Source organism: Mixophyes fleayi, chromosome 5 (assembly GCF_038048845.1).
Source record: "Mixophyes fleayi isolate aMixFle1 chromosome 5, aMixFle1.hap1, whole genome shotgun sequence".
NCBI classification, from domain to species: Eukaryota; Metazoa; Chordata; class Amphibia; order Anura; family Limnodynastidae; genus Mixophyes; species Mixophyes fleayi.
In genome coordinates this window covers 101,907,947-101,933,870 of record NC_134406.1, presented here as the reverse complement: position 1 = coordinate 101,933,870, position 25,924 = coordinate 101,907,947, and the positions used below count along the sequence as shown (strand labels likewise).

The 25,924-nt window shown below is 39.8% G+C and overlaps 1 protein-coding gene across 5 annotated transcripts in view; it reads left to right on the top strand.

Moving 5' to 3' along the window:
- GOLGA4 (golgin A4) overlaps window positions 1–25,924 on the top strand; it is a 76,343-nt gene that overhangs the window by 21,783 nt on the left and 28,636 nt on the right. For 4 of the 5 annotated variants that reach the window (XM_075212612.1, XM_075212611.1, XM_075212610.1 and 1 more), the window contains 8 exons: window positions 4,311–4,625; window positions 12,562–12,609; window positions 12,884–12,940; window positions 13,824–13,922; window positions 14,318–14,438; window positions 15,732–15,919; window positions 17,377–17,460; window positions 19,730–19,877. In XM_075212612.1, the coding sequence (XP_075068713.1) occupies window positions 4,311–4,625; window positions 12,562–12,609; window positions 12,884–12,940; window positions 13,824–13,922; window positions 14,318–14,438; window positions 15,732–15,919; window positions 17,377–17,460; window positions 19,730–19,877 (1,060 nt within the window). The remainder of the gene's footprint in view (window positions 1–4,310; window positions 4,626–12,561; window positions 12,610–12,883; window positions 12,941–13,823; window positions 13,923–14,317; window positions 14,439–15,731; window positions 15,920–17,376; window positions 17,461–19,729; window positions 19,878–25,924) is intronic. The other variant, XM_075212613.1, reaches the window with a different exon arrangement.

Here is a 25,924-nt window from a genome sequence, read left to right as displayed (position 1 = left end):
TGGTGCGGTCTCGGCAGTGCCGTAACTAGACATTTCGGTGCCCTGGGTGAGACAGGGCACCGGCGCCCCCCTTCGAAGTGGAAGTGACATTTGCCAAGTGGGTGTGGCCAACCTAATGTGGGGGTGTGGCTAGAACTTTACTGAAAGAATTCTGTTACACATATTTGCAAATGCATGATATATATATCTATCAGAGCCAGATTTACACCTCATGGGGCCCTAGGCAAGATATTGGTTTGGGCCTCCCCCTTCACACACACAGTGGCCCCTCACATACACATAATACACACACACACACACACACACACACGCCCCTCACATATAGAGCTGGATTAAGGCTTTGGGGGGCCCGGGGCACTTAAGGCAGGGGGGGCTCCTATGATGTAGCATGTTTATCATTTTAGACAAATAAACAGGCAATACAGTGTGCACTACTGTTAGGTTTACACATTTCTGCCTTCACGAGCAGTACACGGTGAAGCGGGACATACCTACCTACTATTCTAAGCGAGACAGTCACCCAAATTCGGGACTGTCCCACCAGATTCAGGACAGTTGGCAGACTGTCCTGCTCTCTCCTACCATTTCTTGTCACTGTCACCACTTGTGGCTGCTGGTGTCTTTAGCTCATTTGCTGGTTGTCTGCATTCTGGAATATTGGAGGCCCTATTTGGGGGGAAAAAAATGGGTACATAGAATTTAGAAAACTGCAAACAGTCCCAGTGTTAAATTAATAGCACTCACGTTTTATAATTAGGCCTCCCTCCAGCCACAACACTAAAATAATAATATTCACATTTGCTAAATAGATTTCTTTCTCTCCAATCAACCCTGACATTAGATAGCATTTCCCACAACAATCCCAGGCATTAAATAATTAATAATCACATTTAATAAATAGATCTCATTCTCCCCAAACAGCCCCACAATCAATTAATAGCTCACCACCCCAGCAGTAAATTAAAGGTCCAATTACTCCATCTTAAATTCATAGGACCCACTATTAAATTAAATAGCCCCACCATCACCCCACAAATAAAATAGCACCCAATAATTAGCCGCCACGTGCACTCCACAATTAAATTAATAGCCTACCTACATTATATTAAGACCCCCCTCCCTCCCTACATTCATTCACTGGCCCCCATACACACACGCACAGTGCATTAATTCACTGGCCCCCCCACACACACACAGTGCATTAATTCACTGGCCCCCACACAAGCTACATTCATATGCTGACCCCCACACACACACACACATATATATGCTGACCACACACTCTGCATTGACAAAACATAACATAATCAACTCTTTTCATTTACAGAGCTTCAAAACCTCCCTTTTACACCAATCCACACAGCTATTTAAGAGAAAAACTGAAAATTTAATAAAGAAGGCAGAAGTGACACTTGTATTTTTTTTTAATATGCACAATCCCATGCGTGCCACAACGCCAGAAATGGTCATGCAAACTCATGTGTGCATGGAAAAAGTTCCCAAAAGCGTAATTTTGGCATGGATATTGTTATGTTTACGAATAAATATACATATTTGTGGAAAAGTAGGTATGCTCAGGGCCGTAACTAGGGCTGTGCGACAGGGGCGACCGCCCAGGGCGCAATGCTGAAGGGGGGCGCAATTTAGGAATATTTTAGGTTAATTTGGCTAAAATTGAGGGCTAGGGGGGCGGCATTTGTCTTTCTCGCCCAGGGCACTAGAATTCTAAGTTACGGCTCTGGGTATGCTACATATCTTACAAGTAAGTAAATTACCTGTGATGTCCATTATAAAACTTAAACTTAAATTTTTCTTTCTGCTGTTTTTTTATGCACTTAACACTCAATCTATATATAAAAAAGCAACAATCAAACAATGAATTTGATGCAATCAGCAATCAAATGGGACAACTATAGATAGCATTAATCAACTTGTAAAATACTAAACAGCTGTCAACAGAATCATCAATTTTTATTTGGATAAATGTGCACATATCCGGGAATAAGATGGGATTTACAACTGTACAGATATTTTATCTTTCCCTTTTTTATTAAAACACTAACACTCACTTTCCCTCCACGACCCCCCCCCCCCCACGAGTCACGCGGGGGGGGGGCGCGAGTCGGGGGAGGGGCCACTTTTTTTTTTTTTTTTAATTGTATTTTTTACTCTGTGCCAGAGGGGAAGGTAGCGGACGGCTGCTGCGCCCCCCTCGGGCTTGCGCCCTGGGCGACGGCACCGCCCGCACCACCCTAGTTACGGCTCTGGGTCTCGGAACGTCAGTCAAATGGGAATAATGTGCGTTTAATGGAAAAGCAATAGTAAACCTGTTTAGAACGTTCCATATGACATGAATGTGTTCCTGTGTGCAAGTGTATACAACATGTATTCTTACCACATATGAAAATACATATTCTCAATACAGTTTCATGTATTTCCAGAAGTGACGTGACCTTATATTTGATTAGTAATTACTATTAAAATAAAATTACATAATATTCTTATATGTGTGTGTACACAAAGATGTGTTATAGAATGAATGGCGATGACACATTTCCTTTTCCTGAATCTGACTTTGTGCAAGTTTTGTTCTGGTGATGATCAGCCCTTTATTTAAATTTTTACGATATATCGCTGCAGTGGAGCCCATATATCGTTTGTGTGTACTGAGTCACATCCTTCAGAGCCGACATTATGTCTGACCAAAGTCGCTTCACTCAAAAATCATTTAAAATGTGTATAAGTGTGTACGCAAGAATCAACCGACCTATCAGAACTTAAGTTGTAGGTAAATTCGTTTAAAGATAACACATCGGTCAGAAATTTCTGTAGTGTGTACTCAGCCTAATGCATGTACATAGGTTCTATTTGTTACCAATCAATTTTAGTTAAACCTTCCATGATTACGGACTAATTTTATTTGTTGTTTCTTTTTACTATTTTCGATTGTTGGTTTCTACAATAGGTCTATCTGATTTTCTTAGAATTATTAGTAAGTTTGGAAATAATGCAATAAATTGTATATGATCACATTTTTATGTGTGGATCAATAGAGTTATTCTTCAGAGGTTTAATTGCATTTCAGTGAGCTGTAAATTCAAGTTCTGAAAATATAACTTCTTGTAGACCAAACTTTGGTTGTGTTTTAAGCAATCTCATTGTGTGTCATAATTGAAACTATATCTAATTGTGTGCAACGTCAGGCGTCCGTTGTAAAAATTGTAAACATTTTTGCAGCTATGGACATGTTGGATAAATAAAAAATGCGTAAAATTAGCCACACAGTAGCTAGTTAGGTAAATGTCTGCAGCTTTATATTAACAAGCTAAGGCATGGTAGGGACAGGGTTCTTGGTATGGTGCTTATAACAAACAGAACACTGTGTTAAAACTAAAAAGTTTACACTTCTCATCAGACCATAAAATATTTTTCAAATGGTCAGGAAGGTCTACCACATGTTTCTGGGTCAGATTTCATGTGAAGTTTTTTCAGCAATAGTTTTATTTTTGCCATGGATTTGTGAAGTTCCCAGACTATTATCCCATTTACAGTTTCCCTTAGCTCTGTCAGAATTGCCATAGGCTCCTTGGAAACTTCCCTAAAAACTGCTCTTCTGACGCAGAGGCTTTGTTTTGAGGATGGACTTTTATTGGCAAGTTATGCCATATTCACTCCATTTCTTTATGATGTACTTCACAGTGCTCAGAGAACTGTTAAGTGTTTGCAATAATGTTATATCCTTCCCCTGGTTGGTGTAAAATTTTCTATGTTTCTTTAATCTTAATGATGAAGTTCTTGTTTAGAACCGTGGGATCTCTTGCAGGCAGATTTACTTTTAAATCCAATAAAACACTTAATTTTGGTGGAACTTAGCAAAGGGAAAGATCAGGTGTATTTTTTGTATTTGCAAGTAAGTAAAATTTTTCGTTATTTTTTTTTTTTGACATTCCATAGTATTTTTCTGTAGTAGTGCTAAGTATTCTGGTATAAATCCATTTTTATTCCACAATGTAAGAAAATGAAATGGGAAAAAGGCAAAATAGGTGTATACTTTTTATAGCCACTGTATAGTGCATGGAAAAGGTTGGGTTCAGTGGGCCTTCGTAAATAATGAATGCACATAAGAGCATGTTACATTTGTTCTAGTAGAATGGTAGTGTTATGTTAAGACCCCAATAATATAATAATATTGATGGTTACCTATAGAGAAAATTACCTTGAAGATGTTCTCAGATAACGCAATTATGCCTGTTACATTTATCAATTAATTCCATATTTTGATAAGGTTAAATGTTTTATCATTATTGCAGAAGAGCGAGGTTCAGTCTTTTGCACAAAAGCTTCAACTTCGCGTCCCTTCAATGGAGTCGTTATTCCGAAGCCCAGTGAAAGAAACATTGTTCCGCTCTCCATCAAAAGAATCTCTTGTGAGAAGTGGTTCCCGCGAGTCCTTAAACCGAATAGACACGGACAGTCCAGGTCCTGTGTTTGATCCTCCCTCGGATATTGAAAGTGAGGCAGAAGAATCTGTGGGTAGTCTGGAGGGGCTCAATAAAGAACAACTTTTTCATCGGTTGCGTAGGATGGAGAAGAGCTTGGGCAACTACCGAGGGAAATATTCTGAGGTATGATACGGTTACTGGGATAATGTGATTCACTTTTATGTCCATTGTTACTAACCAGTAGAATATAGATTTCTGAACACATTTGCTTCAGTCACCTGGGAATTTTATTGTCTCCAGTGTAGCCCAAGAAAATCACTCCCAAATGTAAGGGCTGTAAGGTCTGTACTTTTTTTTAGTATCCTTTCCTGCACCATGCAGTTGTCAAGGTAAATAGACAAATATATTTTTAAGTATGCTTTTAACATCACATGTACAGTTTTTAGGAAACAGGGCAGTCTATTGTTATAGGGACAAAGATTCAAAGAAACATTAAAAATACAATTCACCTTCATATTGCAGCATGCACTTGTAATGAAGATAAACCTTTATCAGGAATACACATTAAGATGACTGGATTTTAGCCATTAAATTATTTTCTCTTTCTTTTTTTTATCCTATCTACCATGGGGTTGTAGCTAGGGAGTGTGGAGTTGTTAATTAACTAGTTAAACTGTGGCTGCTGACAGACTTCTCCACTCTGCAACCCCCTGTAGCTAGTCAGTGTAGTCTAAGTGCCCAAGGAGTTGGGCTGACTTTTATTTTGCTCCTGTTTATTTTATAGGCCGTTTTTTCCACTAGGATAGTGTAGAAAGAAGATAGAAGGGGACAGCAGGGCTGCTTTACTTACAGTACTGCAGCGCTAGTAGTGAGAGTGGCGGCTCTCACAGAAACCGCCTATCTTCTTTGCATGATGCTGGCACGCCAGAGCGGGAGAAGACGCGGCCACATAAATTCCTCAGGACCGGCGCAGCTCTGAGTAGCATAGAGCACCGGAATCCAGATGCGATGGATGCCGCCATCTTGGAATCTACCAAGTCCCTTCCATAGATAGAGGGGGGGGAGGACGGAGCTACAGTACACAATGCATTTAAGGCATTAAGAAGAGGCAGTTTGTGGGCTTAATAGGAGAAGCGCCGCAGACAAACTTGTGTAAGCAGTCCGGCGGCTGCTGGACACTGCAGACAGGGAGGAATTATTATAGAACTCTCCCTGTCTTAATCGGCAGATTAGTTTCTTCCACAGGGCCAAAGCATCGGCTGGAAAAGGAAACTTTTGCAGTCAAACTCGGACAGACTTGGCTGCTGCTGGACTCCCTCATGCCTGCTATACATTAGCCTAAATAGACTAAGTATTATTTAATCCTTATTTTACACTATACTTGCTATGTAAGTGGAGGTATACTGTGTTTTACAACAAATGTAGTATTATAGTTACACAATTGAATATATTGGGTTTCTACTCACTAAAAATGTATACATATATATGAGGAGGTATACTGTGTTTTTCATCAAATGTAGTGTTGTAGTTACAATGTTGAATATATTGTTCTCTACTCACTAAAAATGTATACATATATAATTGGGTTATAAAAAAAAATCTAAGATATCACTGGTGACGGTCAGGGATTAGTAGTATTCTTAGGGGTCAATCTATACCTGTGTGACTGTATACTATTCTTTCTATTCCTATTCAGTAATCATGTCGGATTAAGGAGAATCTACCAAAGCTATGTTTTGTAATTGTTCAAAATGTAAAATAAAATTACAGACGGGACAACAGGACCCGGGGGGGCCCTCTGTTTGGGCTGTGACGCGGGGTCCCAGGCCACGCAGTCTCAGGTTTCGGCTCCTATAGCCATGGAGAGACCAAAGTGAGCAATGTCTTTACAACAGTCTGTAGACTCTCTGGTGCAGCTTTAGTAGAGGAACACCCCTCTACTTCGTTAATTGGGATAGCCCAAACGGCAGTATTGTCTCAACAAGAGGAGAATGCTATCCTCATTGGCTCCTTCAGGCCTTTCCCAGGGGTACCGGCCTGGTCCAGCGCTTTGCGTTTTTTAGACTACCCAGGACCATAGGGGTCTAAAAACAAAAGACACAAAGTGAGCCATCCTTTCTTCTCGGTCTCTGACTCTGAGGTGTCATCAGAGGAGGACAGGGAACTTCTGCATGAGTCAGATTTCCAGCACAGGTCTTAGACCTGGATGACTCTAACAGAAACCAAGGTGTTGAGGATCTGGTCCTGGCAGCTCGGCCTTAGATCTTGTAGACATTGATGAGCCTAGACCAGTTAACCACGGGCTATTCAAAAATGTAAAAAAAACCCGTAATTTATTTCCCCCCTTCTTTGGAATTAAGGGAGATTGCTGAATCGGCCTAGTCTCAGCCCGATCGCAAAATGGTGGTTCCACGTAGGTTTTTGTCTCTGTACACATTACAACCAGATGACTTAGTGCGTTGGAAACAGGTTCCTAGAGTGGATACACCAGTGGCACGACTGGTTCGCCAGACTACACTTCCAGTCCCGGGCACCTCCAATCTTCAGGATGTCACTGATCGTAAAGGTGGAAGATTTTTTAAAATCCATTTATGGTATAGCGGGAGCCTCCTATAGACCCATGCTGTCTTCTGCATGGGTTGCTAGGGCGATGGAAACGTGGGCTGTCCGACTGGCAGATTGATTGCAGGATTTCGGACCTTCTCCCCCTGGCTTTACAACTGAAGGAAGCTGCAGAGTATCTGTACGAGGCTGCGCAGAGCGAGGCATCCTTGTATTCTTCAATGTCAGCTACTGCGGTAGCTGCTAGAAGAACTTTTCTGGCTTTTGTCCTGGGAAGCTGACTCAGAATCCAAAAGGGCCTTTGAGGCCCTTCCTTATTTGGTCTCGTTACTCTTTGGAGCAGAGTTAGATAACTTTATCTTCTGCGACAGGGGGCAAGAATACTTCTCTTCCCGTGAATGTGATAAAGCCTCGTACTCTGAGGTTCCTTCCGTCCCATTTTGAACTTAAAGTCTCTAAATCTACACCTAAGAATAGACAGGTTTTGAAAGGAGTCTCTTTGTTCAGTTATAAATTGATTGGAGGGGGGAGAATTCCTGGATTCCATAGATATTCGGGACACATATCTTCATGTACCTATATGGGAAGGACACCAGCCATTGCTCCGCTTCACGGTAGGAGTGGCCCATTACCAATTCAGGGCGCTTCCTTTTGGCCTGGCCACATCGCCCAGAGTATTTACAAAAATCATGGCCGTAATGGCTGTCAGCCTCCGTTCTATGGGAGTGAGCATAGATCCCTATGTCAACGACTTGCTTGATCAAAGCCCCCTCAGATCAGCTTCTTTGTCAGCATTTACACCTCACTTTAGAGACCCTGCAGCTTCACGGTTGGTTGATAAACGTCCAGAAGTCGCAGTTAATACCAGTCCAGAGAATGATTTTCTTAGGTCTTATAATGGACACCAGAAGACAGAACAAGGTTTGCTCGCTACAAGTCCTAGTGACCAAGGTCCAAGACAGTCACAAACCTTCCATGCTTCTTTGCATGAGGTTACTGGGCAAGATGGTCTCGACATTCAAGACGATCCCCTATGGAAGGTTTCACTCGGAGATGCTTCCAGAGGGAAGTGGTCAAGTTCATCTCCACTTGGAGCACCAGAGATACTGTTGTCCCAAGAGGCTCGTCTATCTCTCAGATGGTGGAAGAGTCAAGAACACCTAAGCATGGGCAGATCCTTTGCCCCGTGCTCCTGGATCATCTTAACAATGGATGCTAGTCTAAAGGGCTGGGGTACAGTGACGCTACATTTGCACCTTTAGGGTCTTCGGTCAGAACAAGAAAGTTCCTTTCCAATAAATATCCTGGAGTTTGAAGGCCATGTTAATGGCTCTCAAAGGGGCTCAGTCCCTAATTCAGGGATTCCCAGTACAATTACAATCAGATAATGCTACTGCGGTGGCATATGACAAGAAATGGGGGGGGGGCAAAGAGTCCAAGGGCAATGGGCATATCAGCCCAGATATTTGCCTGGGCAGAACAGTTTGTCCCATCTCTGTCAGCCGTATTCATTCCAGGCATTCTTAATTGGGAAGCCAACTTCCTAAGTCGTCACACAGCAATGCCAGGGGAATGGTCACTCCATCCAGAGGTATTTCAGATATAAGTCTGGAAGTGGGGCCTTCTGGATCTTATTGCATCCAGACACAATCGGCAGATTCCCAGATTCTGTGCAAGAGCAAGGGACGCGGTGGCGGTGGACATAATGACAATGCACTGGAATTTTCGGCTGGGGTATCTTATCCCTCCCATTCCAATGCTTCCCGGAGGACTCCCTGTTATACTGGTAGCTCCCCATTGGCCCCGCAGTGTATGGTATGCGGACATCCTTTTCATGACAGTGGGTCAAGGACTTTGTCTGCCTCTTCGCAACGACCTCCTTCTACAGGGTACTTTTTAGCATCAGGACCTGTTTCGGCTGGCTTTGATGGCATGGCTGTTGAAGCCCGCCTCTGGCGGTCAAAAGGGTTTTCTTCCAGTGTGGTGAATACCCTGTTACAGGCTAGGAAACCAGTGTCGGCCCGCATTTATCATAGAATCTGGTGCATCTACATTATATGGTGTGAAGACCGGGCACGCAATACAAGTAAATTTCATTTGCCCTGGCTGCTAGGTTTTCTTCAAAACGGTCTTGATGTAGGGCTCTGCCTGGGATCCTTAAAGGTCCTGGTCTCGGCTCTTTCCATCTTTTTCCAGAAGCGTCTGTCGGACCTTACGGAAGTCCGTACTTTTTTGCAGGGGGTCCTGCACATTCAACCTCTCTTTGTTCCTCCCATGGCACCCTGTGATTTGAATTTGGTACTATATATGCTACAAGAACGCTTTACAGTCAGCGTATTTTAGGTTTCTGGCATGGAAGGTGGTGTTCCTGCTGGCCATAGCGTCGGCTAGACGATTCTCGGAGCTTGGGGGTCTTTACTGGTCTTCCATGATGACATGGTGGTGCTTCGGACTGTCCCTTCTTTTCTACCAAAAGTAGTTTCCGGATTTCACATTAATCAGGAAATAGTGGTGTAGGTGTCCCAAGATGCTCCAACAGGTTCCACCTTAGAATATTTAGATGTGGTCAGGGCATTACGTATTTATGTCCTAAGAACTTCGGATATCTGGCGTACGGACTCTCTTTTTGTCCTAGTTGATTCCCGAAAAAGAGGCTGGCCAGCTTCCAAGCAGACCATTGCTAGATGGCTTACCTTTACAATAAAACAGACGTATCTTAGGGCTGACTGCCCTGTGCCTATCCACGTTACGACACACTCCACCAGGTCTGTGGGGGCTTCCTCTGCTGCGCTGATTGGGCCCTCGGCTGATCAGCTATGCCGAGCGACCACATGGTCCTCGGTCCATACATTCACCAAATTTTATCGAGTTTAGTGAGTTTGCGTCCTTGGATGCTAGCTTTGGCCGTAGCGTGCTACGAGCTGGGCATCCAGGATGGTTCCTCCTTTAGGGGTGGCTGAGAGAGGAAGAGAGAGAGAGAAAAAGGATTTTTATACTTACAATAAATCCCTTTCTCTGAATCCATCTTGGGGACACTGCGTGCCCTCCCTTCTGTTCTTCTGCTGTTTGCTTCTTGGTTGTTCGACTCCCTTTCCTTGAGGGCTTTAGAATTACCCCGACTAGCTACAGGGGGTTGCAGAGGGGAGGAGTCTGTCAGCAGCCACAGTTTAACTAGTTAAGTGCCAACTCCACACTCCCCAGCTCCAACCCCATGGTAGCAGTGTCCCCCAGATGGAATTGGAGAAAGGGATTTATCGTAAGTATAAAAATCATTTTATTTACTTATGACTTTTTTGAACATTTTTATGGGTTTATATTTTTAACTGTTTTTTTGTTATGTTTGTTTTTAAAGAGACTTTTGAATATGCTTTCCAAACAGTACTAAAATCATAGTATAAACCAACCAAACAAGGGCACTGTGATTGATTGGTTTCTGTTATGTGTGATTTATTTGATAAAGGTGCTATAATTATACATGCCAAATTCCTTTAGCAAGTTACAACCTGTTAATATTAAGTTACAGTGGTACTAAATGCATATATGTGCAAGCTTGTCCATTCCTTCATTCTGCTCTTCCTTGGCCATCCATTGCACATTCTTTATGTAGTGTGGGATGGATGAAATAATATCCAGCACTCACTTATCTGTCATGCTGTGTCACTGATAACAAGACATCCTTTAATTGAGCCAAATTAGCACATGGCTTCATTTTGAAACATATGTATCCAGAGTAATCATTGCACCCAGACTATCAGGATCTTTAGTTTTCTCTTTCTTTTTTTTTTTTTTCACTTTTAAAAATAAAATACTCTGCCACCCTCATATTTTATGGTTTAGATCTTTGGGTGCCAACAAGATAATAGAACAGAATTTCTTATCTGTCATTGGCTGAAAATCTTTTCTACATGAATATGATGAGGAGATTTCACAAGAAGTTAAGGACAGTCCCTTATTCTGGAATACCAGCAAAGTGTGGCATGGGCAGATACAGATATTTTCTCAGTGACCACAAATCAATTAATCTTCTATTCATCCATAAGCTAGAGCTCCCAAATGGCATAGCATCCTATCCCTTAACAATGTGGAAAACTAGGGGAATTACCATAATTTCTCATCTCCTCAATAGGGAAACTAAAAGACCATTAATGTTTACAGAAGCATTAGGAACATCTGAACTGTTGAGGGCATTTCTGATCACAATTTTATAAGCTTAATACCATATAAGCAAAGTCATAGGAACATTTTCTGATATGGACGGCCAGAACATGTTTGACCGGCTCCTCCAATCATCGCCACCTATGCGCAAAGCTTATATGTTCACTACATCTTATTGGTAAAGGTAGTCAGTTACGTGGGTTGTACTTTCATATCTAAACTATTGGATTACACTTTTTCCACCATCATCAAGCCTGTTGTTAATCTCTAGCATACTGTATACATAGAGATGTTCTTAAATATGTTTCACAACATCTATCTCCACTTAAATGATTTACAATAAGTCTAATAAAACAGACACTTGCCTTTGTTGTGATGCTCCTGGTGCAGATCTTTTCTACTGTTTATGGGGTTGCCTAATATTAAGACGATTTTGGTTGCTAGTTAAACAATATTCAGAAGACCATTTGGTTAATTATGTACCCTTTAACTAGGAATGGGCAATACTGGGGATTTTTCCATAGCTAAGAAGACAATATACCAGCTCTGGCTTCAAAGTGAAACCCCTTCCATATCTCTTTTCAAGGAAAAACTGCCATATATCTTTACAGTGGATTGAGTGGAAACAATATACGAGAAATAAGCAAAAGTTGAAACATTCTTTGACTCTTTGTAGAGTTACATTAACTCCCTCCAAAATCCAACTAAAATTCAAATTGAGGACTTCTTTAAACACACCACATGGTATGAGATGCGAAATACGGCAAACGACCCCTTAACCAGCTCTGAGTAATAATACCCGCTCCATAGTCATTGCTATACTTCTTGCCTCTGAATCCGTCCCGTTTTCCTATTTATTGGTAGTTATTAGAGGAGAGGATCATCCTGTGTGGTTACACAGTCACATTAAAATGGTAATGAGAGTTTGGTCAAAATATATGCCAGGGAGAATTTGCTTAGATCTTAAAATGCATGAAGTTTGCCCAATAATTTTTAAATTGTTATCATACAGATATGATAATGCACTTCTGTTCAATGATGTTTATCATACTTAGAATTTTTACATATTGTCTTCATAAAAAATAAAGGGAAAAAAAATAAAAAAAACATAAAAATAAAGTGCTCCATGTTTAGCCATTTGTACAGCTTTTATAATGTATTGCATATTTCTTGTGATAGCATCCAGTTTACTAGGACTTTTGTATTACACATACTCCATTAGTTAGAGATAATTAATAAGTAAGACACAGAGGGTAAAGTTTGACACTCTAGTGTTGGCTTTGTAAAAGAGAGTTAAGAAAAAGTAGATTTTATCCAGTGTTTTTAATCTCATTTTTAAATAAGCCTATTAGTTGACTCTTGCATTGTTGTCATTATTATTATTTTTGTTTTTGCGTTACAGCTAGTTACAACTTACAGAACAGTTCAGAGGGACAAAGAGAAACTTCAGGTGAGTTTTTAAACCTAATCCCAGAATATTTGGGGACATTGCTTTGTGCATGTACTTGTTTCTCATTTCTGCAGCTTTCAATACTAAAATAAAATAATCAAGACTTTTTGCATAGTAACATGCTGCACACAGTACAAATACGTATTAAACCATCGCATTCCATGGAGATACTAGCTTAGATCAGCATAGCGCAAGTTAGTCTAATGAAAGCTAACATCTGCTTGACTAATTGTTATGCCTTTATTTTATTGTTCGTTTTTTTTTTTTTTTTCAGTCCATTTTGAGCCAGAGCCAGGATAAAGCACTAAGGAGAATTGGAGAACTGCGAGAGGTGGGTTTTGACCCTCTGTTTCTACTAAATATATCTAGACTGATTGTAGATGGATAGCAGCTTTATTTGTGACTCAGCAGCTATAATTTTTTTTAACCGTTTCATAGCATCAATTTTCTCCTTCCCTCCTGATAACATTTCTATGGAGTGCTGGCTGTCAGAACTGGTGTCTTATTACACATAATGACATTTGGTTCTGTTCATTTTCTCTGTTACATAATAGGCCAACATGCAGTGTATTCATTAGCAGTCCTGCATGTTGCTGTAAAACCATAGTTTGTGGATTGGGGAATATTCAAACACATGCAACAATTATCAAACAGAAGTAGTATGAATATGCAAGTACCTGGATGAATCCCAGCCCTGGTGTGCAGTCTGGTTTGTAGTCAGGACACTGACTCAGCTAGGGAATGAAACAGTCTAACCATTCACCACAGGTAGCCACTTAGACTTGTATAGGGGAGGGGGCTCCATTTCTGTGGAATTTCCACACACCTTATCCATGTACATTTGTGCCTGGTAAATTCCTATGTTCTCACTATATACCTCTTCACCTTCTCATTTCTCTTCACACTGTTTTTTTTCTCTTCAAAGAAATATATAATCTCCTTGTCTAATGCCTGTTATCCATTCTCCATATGCTGTTCCTTCATCTCCATATAACTTATTCCAAAAAGAGTTATTATCTTGATATGCTCACACTTGCCCATAAACCATGTTTTGATGCCTACTGTCACAATCTACATACAGTTTCCTCCTTGCTTCCAAAACGACATTATTTCTGCTTCCTTATGCATCCCTGCATAAAGAACATGGACTGAAATTAAACACTTTTTTAAATTTTATTTTAATACAAATACATTTTGCTACATTTACCTGTCAGGAGCTTCAAATGGATCAGCAAGCCAAGAAACACCTGCAGGAAGAGTTTGATGCATCCCTTGAAGAGAAAGACCAGCTAATTAGTGTGCTTCAGACTCAGGTAAGGATTTACTCAGACAATTACTAAAAAACAGACTACAGTGCTTATGTAGAAATAATACATTTTTAATGGGCGGAAGAAACTTGCTAACTGGGAGGCTGCAACAAACATTGTACTCGAGTGTGCCGATTGTTATCTAAATAGATATCCGTCACAGTCTGGCTTTTCAAAGATGCTTAATATGATGTGATATTTTTCACCTATAGTTTGTGCTTTACCGAACTGCCTGACCAATCATGATAGAGTTTTGGTTTGGGCCATTTTTAGTTTTCCTAGAGAAGTTTGTCTGAAAGTGGACTTCTTCTTTTAAGATGGCTTTATTTTATGACAATCATATATTTGCATTTGTTTAACAAGAGCCATTTTCCCTTGTTTTCCCCTACATATTTGTGTAGGTAACCTTACTTAAACAACGGGTTGGAAAAGGGCAAATGGACCCTGAGACAATCGTTTCAACCGAGCATGAAAGTCAGAACACTGGGCAGGAGGGAGAAGCAGACAGCGGTTCAACACCTGGTAAGTGCAAAGGGACAGCCACTTGCAATATTAGGCGTGTACTTATATGGCAAATCTGCAGCTATGACCTGAGCATTTTTCATAACATCTAGAAGAATAATGTGAACTTTGGGAGGAAGCAGAAGTTTATAAATTTTTAGCACCTTATAGAGAAAAAGACCCATATGTACAAAAGACAGCTGCTTATTATGTGTCAAATACTACAAAGGGGGTAATATTGCATGGTGTGCATAAATAATGCACAGGTATATTTTTGTCAGCGTTTTATCTGATTGCTTTGCGCCAGAATTTCTTATTTTGCTATGTTTTTTCATGATTGTGTACCAACATTTTTTGCCAATTAATTTAATTGGCAAGGGTTTGCAACCATTGCGATTAATTTTTAATTGATAATATCAAGTTTATTATATGGTGTTGGAATGGTAAATAATAAATTTGCTGGCTTTAGAATGTTTTCTGCCGGGTCTTAGTCTAGATTCACCTGCCCTTGTCTAATCGCCTGTCGCTTCCAACTTCGCAACATTGCCCGCATCCGACCCTTCCTCTCTCAGGATACCACCAAAACTATCATCCACGCACTCATCTCCCGCCTCGACTACTGCAGCCTCCTTACTGGCCTCCCTTTCTCCCACCTTGCCCCCCTCCGCTCTATTCTCAATGCGGCGGCTAGACTAATCTTCCTCTCTCGCCGCTCCTTCTCCGCTTCCCCTCTCTGCCTTGCCCTCCACTGGCTCCCCATCCCCTGTTCAAACTCCTGACCACCACATACAAGGCCCTCTCCCAGTCTACTGCCCCCTATATCTCTAACTTCTCTCCATTCACACTCCTGCCCGCTCCCTGCGCTCGGCAAATGACCGTCGCCTCTCCTCCACCCTGGTCACCTCATCTCACTCCAGAATCCAGGACTTCTTCCGCGCAGCCCCCCTTAACTGGAACGACCTCCTCCGCTCCATCCGTCTCTCTCCCAATCTAAGCTCCTTCAAACGGGCACTCAAAACCCACCTGTTCCTTAAAGCCTACCAATCTTCCACCTAAACCGTCCTACCTGCCCCTATTCTCTCCCTTACACGTCAACTGGCTCCCTTGCTTGAGTTTTGTTCACCCTCCCTTAGGATGTAAGCTCATTTGAGCAGGGCCCTCTTCCCTCCTGTCTCCATACCTGTTCTTCTGCTCTGTCTGTACTGCATCAGCCTGCCTGGAGCCTCTGAAGTTTGGTATTTATTGTTTACTGTTCAGTTATGTCCCACCCTGTATAGTCTACTGACTATAAATGATCATTTTTGTTTTCTGTAGATGGAAGTGGGGACGCTACAAAAACATTGGATGCTCTGCAGGTGAGAGTGAAACGCCAGGAGAACCTTCTTCAGAGGTGTAAAGAACGGATTCGGTCATATAAAGAACAGTGTACTCAACTTAGCAGTGAAAAAGAAGCGTTACAGAACCAACTAGATGAAAGGCTCCAAGAGCTTGAAAAGATTAAGGTAGCTCCTGTTCAAAGAAAATTAAGCATTAGCATTCTCACTCTTTAACCACTACACCCTTCACTCTTCTTCCTTGTTATACAGTTCCGTCTGCAGCGTTACATACCTATATTTAGTTATTGTGGTTTGTGAAAAAGGCAACAAATAAATATACTAAATTTCTAAGTCATAAATGCACTTAATGCACTAATTATTTTCTATATCTCCCACGTTTATTAAAAATGATCTGTTTCTATACTTTATATGCGGCACCTGGAACATCAGACATGGCTTATGATTCTCATGCATTATATTTACAAAGGCTGTTGGCAAGATAAATCCCAATTGCAATTGCTTTCCTATACATTATGCATCCAAGCACTAGTGTTCATGTTCCCACAACTCAAGCAGCCACTTTCTTTAACTATTTAACACACAGTACTGAGTGTCACGGTTACAAACAGAAGTACAGCTAGGAGTCACGAATATGGTGAAAACACTCTGTGTTTATTTGCAGACAAGTATAAATAACAGGTAGTCAGGAGTAGTGGTAATTACCAGGTACAGGCTGATGCAGGAAATAATATAAATGTCCAGAAACAAGCAGGTACACAGCTAATGCAGGGAAGCAGGGGTATGAACAGATTCCAGGCAGCATGAACCAGAGGAGCAAGGCAGGAGGAAGAATCCACAGGTAACACAGGATATGACATCAGAATAGGACAACAATAACCAGCCATGTGTGCTGGGAGTGACAGGGTATATAAATGGAAAACCACACCCAGGTGCATGGGATAATTGGAACATGAAGGTTAACCCCTAATGCACACAATAAGGCGCAATAGCAGCACCTCTGGTGAATGGAGGTACTGCCAATACAAATACAATGATAAAGACAAAAAGGCAGGAGCTGCCATGCAAAGCAGCATGTAATGCATAAGCTGTAGGCAGATCGTGACACTGAGACTTTGCTGTCCAAGTTATTAGGGCAGAAGAGCCACAGGTAACCTTCAGATGCCCACCTGTTACCACTTAATGCTTCTTATGTGTCTTTTACTATGTCTTCACAATGTTTCCTGTAGCAGCTATGCTTCATATTCTCACTACCCAGCTGTATAAATGTACTTGCCTTATTTAAAATGATGTGGAATAATTTAAAACCCCCAATTGTATATGAAACCAATAGTGACAAATTAGTCATATACCTTCATTAGCCTAACCTAAACTGGTTGCAATTAAGAAAGGTTGTAGTAGTTGCAAAATGAATATCTTGGAAGTTTTAATTTGTTTATATGTAAACAGACTAGTACATTTCTAGTACAGTCATGTGTTCTTTAGCCCAATTAAAAGTTTTTCTTTCCGAATAGCTTAAATTGAGACTGGTGCAACAGACTGTTCTTTTCATAATTTGCTTTAAAATATGTTGTCCAAAAAGGAAGTGTGTCCAATGTTAATAAGTATTGTGTGTGACATTCCAGGAACTTCACTCAAATGAGAAGACCAAGCTGATCACCCAGCTGAGGGATGCCAAGAATTTAGTTGAACAGCTGGAGCAAGATAAGGTAAACATGCAGCTCTGATAGATGTCAGCAGGACCTGACATTGGCAGGGGTTCAGAGTGAAGTTCAGATGTGCTTTCTCAGCACCTTGCTTCAGCGACACCTTCAGGCATCCTAATCTCAATTATTTCACACTTCTAGGAAACACTATATTGATAAGTATACTCATTTGGAAGTGACCCAACTTTCTGCATAATTTAGCTTTTTACCATTGCATTATTTAAACTGCTCATTTTTAGAGGGAGATTCATAAGGTAAATGCTTCTGCCACCAAGTAAAAGATTTAGGGCTAGATTTACTAAGCTGCGGGTTTGAAAAAGTGGCGATGTTGCCTATAGCAACCAATCAGATTCTAGCTGTCATTTTGTAGAAGGTACTAAATAAATGAAAGCTAGAATCTGATTGGTTGCCATAGGCAACATACCCACTTTTTCAAACCCGCAGCTTAGTTAATCTAGCCCTTAGTGTATGATTATGATTGATGATTTTATGTATGTCACAATACTGCCCCACTCACAGGCTCCACCTGGATAACCAGCAAAGGCCCACACAGGCAAATATAAAAAATGCTTAACTTCATTGACCTAAAATTACCAATAGAGCTTTAGCACTTCTATGAAAGGATTAAATTGATCACATTGTAACGTAACAAAATTACATCACAATACCAGTCTACTTCTAAGCCACCCTGGGGTATTCTCTTCAGGCTTGTTGCTTTGTAGCGAGACTCCTACCCTGTCACTGGTCCTCGCAGTCCTTTGCTGAACCCTTTGTTTCTTGATGAGTCCAGCAGGAGCCTTAACACTTTGCCAGTCCTGACATCCAGATTCCACAATCTCACTTCTGAATCTCTAGTGGGAATTCAGTTGGCTACAATGTGAAGCCATTTGTCTCCGGAACAGTCCGCAGATGCATTGCGTGGAAGTTTTTGCAAAAATATCTATTAAACACATTGTCTTTTCTGTACCGTATTACCTGGTAATGTGTGCAGCCAGACATTGAGGCGGTGTCCGGCGGAACCTTGTGGATAATTGAATTTCCCCCTCTGCTGGTCTCTGGCCACAGACTTTCATTCAGGCTCAAGTCCCACCCTTGTGGTTTCTGGGTGTAGGGAGGGAGCGAACTCAGCTGGCTTTCCGATTGGCAGCCCTTATCTCCCAGGGCTGAACATTGGCTGACTATTGCCCATCTCACTCCTGGATCCCTTGCCGGCTCTTTCTCCACAAAGTCTATTGATTAATTTAGCTCTGGGAACATCCCTGAAATAACCTTTTCCAGCCTTTTGGTTAGATCCAGAGCTCCAGACTTAATAGTCATTCCTCTGTGTGGCACAGTTTAACATTATACATACAGCATACATTATACATAACATAACTGTGGGTGAGCGGGAGGTGTTTAACCGAAGCAGAGTGTGTCCTTGTGGGTTTAACCTTTATTGAACATGTCATGTACCTGCTTCTTAAACCTGGGGATATGGGTGACAAAAGTAAAAAGTACTCCTCCCAAAGTCCATACTTTGCGTGAAACGAGGCACCTTAATGGTAAGGTAAAGTTAACACCTTATTTCAACACAGCATATAAATTCAATTTTCTTTAACTTTTTCTTGTGCACAACACGGAAAAAAATATCAATGAAATCATGAAAAGAATATTCGTAGAGAGTCCAGTCATTTTACATATTATACTTTTTTGTAACTGTGAAATAGTATCTTCCACAATAAATTTGAAATTTTAGGTTAACACAAAGGGAATGGACATAACAAGGAGGGGTGTGACTAAGGTGGGGGGGGGGAGGTTGGAGAATGGAGGGAGGAGCAAAGATGGGTCACCAATGTGAAATATTAAGTTGGCTCAAACGCTAATGTATCATGTGTTCCCCACACCTTAGACTGTCTGCTCATTTGGGCAGGCCATTTTTACCTTGTCATTGTATGCGATTTGTTTGTCATGATCCACTCAGCCTTCAGTCCTGTGTAATATGTTAATAATGCTGGCCATACACAGGCAGATCTGTTCATTCATTCATCCAATGACTTGGTGAGAAAACATACTGAACTTTCATTATCAGATAGAAAATATGAGTTTAAAGAACACTCGTGCAATGCTTAGTCTTCATATGCAGTTACCAACACCTGCATATTAAAGTCTTCAAAGTTTGGTATGTAAACTAAAAGAAGGAAACCATGCTTTGAAGATTCTATCTCCATGTGAAATTCAGTACGTGACAAAAGGTGGAAATGTTTTTGAAAATGTATTTATCTATTCTGTACAGGGAATGGTAATTGCCGAGACGAAGAGACAGATGCATGAATCTCTAATGATGAAGGAAGAGGAGGTTTCCCAGCTTCGAACACGGGTCAAGCAGTTAACTACAAAATGCGATCAGCTACAAGAGCAGAGAGAGAAATCTGAGAAAGTTGGTAAGAAGGGTCTTTTCAGGCAAATTACACAGTACTTTCATTTCTTGGCTGGGCAGTAGATTTTATTCTGCATTCATGATTTGTTTATAGGAAGAAGTGAAAAACCCATTATTACATATCATCTGCTTCTGGCTCAAAATTCTAATTCCCACCTAAAACATATATTATTGACAGTGCCGACAGAGATGCCTCTCTTGTTATCCATCCACGTTCCTATTTCTTCCCTGCTTTTTTTCCCCCTCCATATGTAAAAACAGCATATTTTTAGTATAGGGAAGTGTGAATTTCATTACCATGCCAGTGTGCCCATTCATTCTGGTAAAGCTTCCCTGGTAACAGTGAGTCAGATTAAAACTACTACATTGTAACTGCCTTTAACACAAAATTTACTGGAAATATCCTTCCTTATATATGTATCAAATAAATCAACACAAAATTGGCTAATGTTGAGACAAGTTACATAATAGTTAACAGAAATGGTATATTACAACGTAATGACCTACTAGAACAATTCTGTAATAAAAAAAATAGTTGAAGAACTGTTATAGAGCATTAGATAATGAATATGCTGTTGAAAAAAAAAAGGCACATTTACTTGATGTAACATGGGCAAGATTTAGTCTAAAAGAGAGAGCTATAGTAAGGGGGTATCATCCTCTAAGAGTAGCAAGTAATAGGATAGTCATAAGTGTGTAATCCTAAAAATCAACAACCAAAAGTCATAACAAGAGTGGTAATGAAGGGTATGCGGAAACCCTGGCAGGACTAGCGCCAATGTGCATTTTGCCAGTGGCTTTGTGAGGACAGCTAAACTGTAATGGTGTAATACGTGAACTTTGGTAAAGTAAGCTTGTATTTATCCACATACTGCAACAGCAACAGAGCCATCTGGTCAGTGTTCTGAAAGAAAATGGTTTTGGTTTTTTTTCTGTAAATGAAGGAGTGGTTTAATTTTTAAAAAAATAATGAAAGTGACATTTTACTTTTAGGGGGAAAAAAATATATCGCTTAACTTGTTTTATATTCCACTAATATGCCACTTCAAAGCATGAGCAGAACACTGATATGTTATTGTATATAAGTATGACTAGTGCTTATTTGAGGAACAGTTGACAGCTGCACATAATTATGCAGTTATTTTATTTATACAAGTGTGCTAGTGATGTGCTGATACTTCTAATTTCAAGATCATGGATATAGACAGAGGTCATGCTAATTGTATTATCTCATCAGATTAAAGAAAGGTTAACATTGCATAACCTTGGTTTCAGCATCTCCATGGTGGTGTTTGACAAATACAAGATGTAAGCGAAGGAAGCAGAAGCTGTAACATTCGATATTATACATGCTTGGTAATCTTTACTGGGGCAGGATTATCTTTGCCAACATTTTGTCTTTAGTAATTTATAGAAGGCATAACACTTGCCGTCTTCCGTCTCCCAATACATTTGTCAGTCCCCTAAAGCTCTGAAGGGTATATAGCGAAAATAGAGCGGTCATGATATCGCTCTTCCTTTGGAGTTTTTAACTTATCTGTAATGGTGTGGGTTACTGTGCTGGTAGATTATGTGGACATGGAAGAGTCAGATTTGTATGGATATGGTGTCAACAAAGCAAATTAGCTGTACAAATTGTTTGTCTAAATAGGGTGAAAGTTTTTCTGCTAACAATCCCATTTCTCTGTTTGTGGAGCTAAATTCGATAACGCCTGGAGCGATTAGTTCTGGCAACCTTTCTAATATGATTAGAGATGGTATTGTGATTTCAATGAGTAGTAAGAGAACAGGAGGATTAAATAACATAAAATATATAAAATAAGTGTGATATATAGTTTTGCTATCTATCTCATTGTATACAGAAATAGTATATAAAAAATATCTGAGAGTGGGTAAAATGGAGGGTGTTTTGTATGAGAGGTTAGAGGTGATGGTGTTCGATAGGTGTTGGCAATAGGTGTTCAATGCAATGGGTGAATGTTATGCAATGTGTAATTCAAAATAGTGAAGCTGTATAAACTAAAAATATTAATAGAGAACTTGGTTACAGGTAACATTATAATATCAATAAATAATTTGAAAGATGAATACTATCAATAAATATTATTAAACAGGATTAGTATAAAATAAATATAATACACAGAATGAATTAATAACTAAAAATGAAATATAATATATTTTCAAACATGCAGATCCATAATCCGCCTCAGCATGTGTCAGTATTTACGTTGTCTTAGGTCAGAGGGAATGACTATACTGTAAGTCACTACCTGTGCACCTGCTCATGCTGGATTGGACAGCTCCCCATTCTCCATAATGTAGACTGCATAGTAGGTTTTCTGACATAGACCAGCTAGCGGAGTAAAATCAAAAAGAGAAAAATTAAGACAAATGCATTTCAAGGGGCTTTCCACTTTATTAAAAACTTTTATAAATCCCCCTCCCTTTCCAATAATAATATTATGGGGGTCCCTCACCATTCACTGTGTTTAAAGGGTCCTGGCACTTGCATATAGCTGGGACCTGCCATTCACCTTCAGCTCTGCTCTCTTGTGTTGGAGGAAACCTCCAACACAATGGCTCTAATTGAAAACCTTACAACTGCTAAAGTAATGTTGGTGAGAAGGGAAGGAAATTAGTAAGTTATTAAATAAAGTGAAACAACCCTTTAAACTATTTAAATGATGGGGTTGCCCACAGGGCAAATGGTAAACGGAGTCCTGCTAGATACACATAGTACAGTGTCCTGGAATAGGTAGAAAAATGTAAAGTTGTAAACTTTGTGTGTATTATCTAGTTCTGTGTGATATATTTGGCAATTAAGAATAGTTTTCTTTTGTTCCATGAATATTATCTTGCTACTATTGTTTAGATATTGATTTAAATCACATTTTTGTTTCAAATGCTTGCAAACGGAACTCACACAATTCATTTTATTTTTGTGTATTTATGCATGCCAATTAATGGTTCATGGTATCTTTCCCAAGCCTTGTATGAACAGGATTGGGGTAAGGGATGTTTATTTTCTTCAGTAATCATTTCAGGAAGATTCTAGTGATAAAATGTTATTGCTACTCAGACAATCAAGGTAGACTAAGAGTTGTTGGCTTTACTCCAAAAGGAGTGTTCAGATATGTTCTGATGGACATGGCTTTTTAAGCGTTTTCATTTTGTATTTGTAACGGCACTATAGACTCAAACAATTACTTTGCTTTGTTGTACCCAATACAGGGACTGCATATGAAAGATAGATTCATAGTTTCCAGCTATACAGTCTAAGTTAATGTAGCAATTTGCAACTGGCTCAATTTGGCTGCTGTTTGTCATTTTCTTTCCATCGCCTTTGGTCATGCTCCCACTCAAGTCATACCATGCCCTCAATGACATCATGTCACTAGGTCACCTAACAACCTTGTTGCACTGTGAGAGGATTATAGCACAGGAGTACGATTGATAGGTGGTTTATGGAAGGCATTTGTATTTAATTAAATGTAGCTCTGTACAAAAGGCTTTAGACAGTCATACGCTGTGGTATTACCGGTGATATCAATAACTGGCCCATGTTGCAGCATGTGGCCCCAAAACAAGCATGATGCCTAATGATGAGCCCGTAGATATCAAAAGGATTATCATCAGGTATGTTGGATTAAAAGGTTGGTAGTTGACCACTTTTATGTGTATGTGGTTAATTGTATAAACAAATGCATAAAGTGTATTTGTTTAGTTCGTAATGGGCAACAAGTGGCCCTCAGAACCTTCACCTGCCGTCCCCAGCTCCTTGCTTTATTGTTAGATTTATTTGTTGTTGCTTGTAACACTTGTTTAAAGTGCCTGCTGATATGTTATTACAGATACGTGTCTCAGTCTTTCATTAAATGTATTATTTTAATTTTATACTGAGATTAAGGGTGATTTGTGGGACTTCTGAAGGTTAGAGAGCTGCCCCATGAGGGCCCTGGAAGTGTATTAGGTTTCCCATCATTGGTTTAGATTCTTTTATTTCTGTTTTGCTCCTGGTTCCTCAAGGATACAAGCAAGTACTTTGTATATAGGGCATAGGATACGAACAATGAAATTCTAAAATACTCTTAAACTCAGTATACACAGTGCTATCCTATATTTCTGTATCGGTTAAACATGTGTCGTGTAATAGATGAATCTACAAGTTCCAGTTGTCTGAGCAGCAATTATTACTGTTTTATGTGATAAGACAATAGTTTGTGTGTGGTTTGCAATCAGAATTTAATTTACTGACATTTTTCTAGCACTGGTCATTTCACTGGTAGATCTCTAAGATGTAAAGACAATGCTGTAGTGATTTCATACAGTGCATGTAGATTAGTGCATGTTTTGGTTTGCAGTGCCATTATATTTTAGTGAAATGGTTGAATGAGAAATGTATTAGTTTAATTGTACGCAGGTTGATTTCCCAAGTTAAATGTTTACAGTTACTGTTTTTAAATTATTGTTAAATGTTATATTTTTCTTTTAGTGTGTCACCTGTGTTTTTGGCTATAACCTAACAGTTATTCAATAACATGACTTCCTAAACATGTAAAGTATTAATGTGTTGTATACGTTGTCCTTTTACTTGTTGTTTTTAAATGGATTTGTCTTGGTAATTAGGGAAGGCTCCTGTGAGAATTGGACTGGATAATATATGTACCGTAATCAAACATAAATAACCACTTTAAAGGCCAGATTCTACATTAACATGTATTGTATAAAGTACGTTCTGAAAGCCCTGGAGGAAAAGGAAAACAATCATGTATTAAAATATATCTGCAGAGCTTCTTGTGAATTGTAGCTCAAGTTTTGTTCATTTATATTTCTGCATTCTTTCAGCTGTATCAGAATACATGTTTGTGGTTATGGTAGTGATAGTTTAAATTCAGGATACAAACTAAATTGATTACGGTCTTTAGAGATGGTCTAAATTGCTGCAGAATTTCATGCAAATTGGAGTTCGCTGTGGAACTGTTTTTGTTTTTAAAGTGTGAAGTTGCGGTGATATCTTTGAGCTCTGTGTTGTTTCACCACTGGTTTTGTACGTTCACCTTTTGCAGAATTTATCATCTGTAGTTAGAGCGGTGACAGTGGCTGTATCCATTCATTCTGATCTGTGGTGTTTTGTGGTATAATCAGCGAAGTCTAGGTGGAAAATAAATCTAATAAGGAAATTCTGTGCAGAATAAAAATAATCCATGTGGAACACTTAAAACCCAATTTCTCCAGAGTAAATTGTGAAATTCCACTCCCAAGTGCACAGTGAGGCAAATATTCCGCAGATTTTTTTGAAAATGTTGCTCATCTCTAGTCTTTGGACTTTTCTTTGCCATAGATATGTCTAGTTAACTGAATTAAAAACACACCAATTTATAGCTACCTCTTCTTCTGTTGAAGCGACAGTTGAAGTAGTAATTTCTAATTAATAACTAAAAAGAAAGTCTGCTGAGTCTTTCTTTAACCTCATTTGTATAGAAAAATGCTGCCATGTTAGATGGAGGTATTGTGCCATTAAAATGTTCATATATCTAATGTAAATGCATCACCTATTATTTTTGTGTAGTCGGTTTCACCATTGCTGTATTCTACCAAAATAGTTAATGACTGAATGAATGTTCACAGGAACATTAGTTAATTCCATCTCCCTATTAGTTCCGTTTTCCCAGTTAGATGGATGGGAGACAGTTGCTCATATAACGTTAATTCATTTCTGTGGAAAGACACCAGTACAGTGCAAAAGTATATTTTTCCAAAGCAGATGCCTGAACAGGATGTTTTCAGCACTAGTGTTTCTCCATAGAGATCAGTCTCCTCTCTATTAACCTGTCAAACGTCTGTGTCTACATAGTCTAAATTGTATTGATTTTCTCCTACTTGTTCCCTGATTCTCTCTCTGAGCATCAAAGAGTATGAGATATCTCCACCTGCTATATCTGTCAGCTGCAGATACAGAAACTTGCTCGCCCCCAGCCAGCTTCCATCTACAGCTCCTTTGCACTCACGAGGCAGGAGAGCTGTAATTTAGAGGAAGCCTCTCCGCAAATG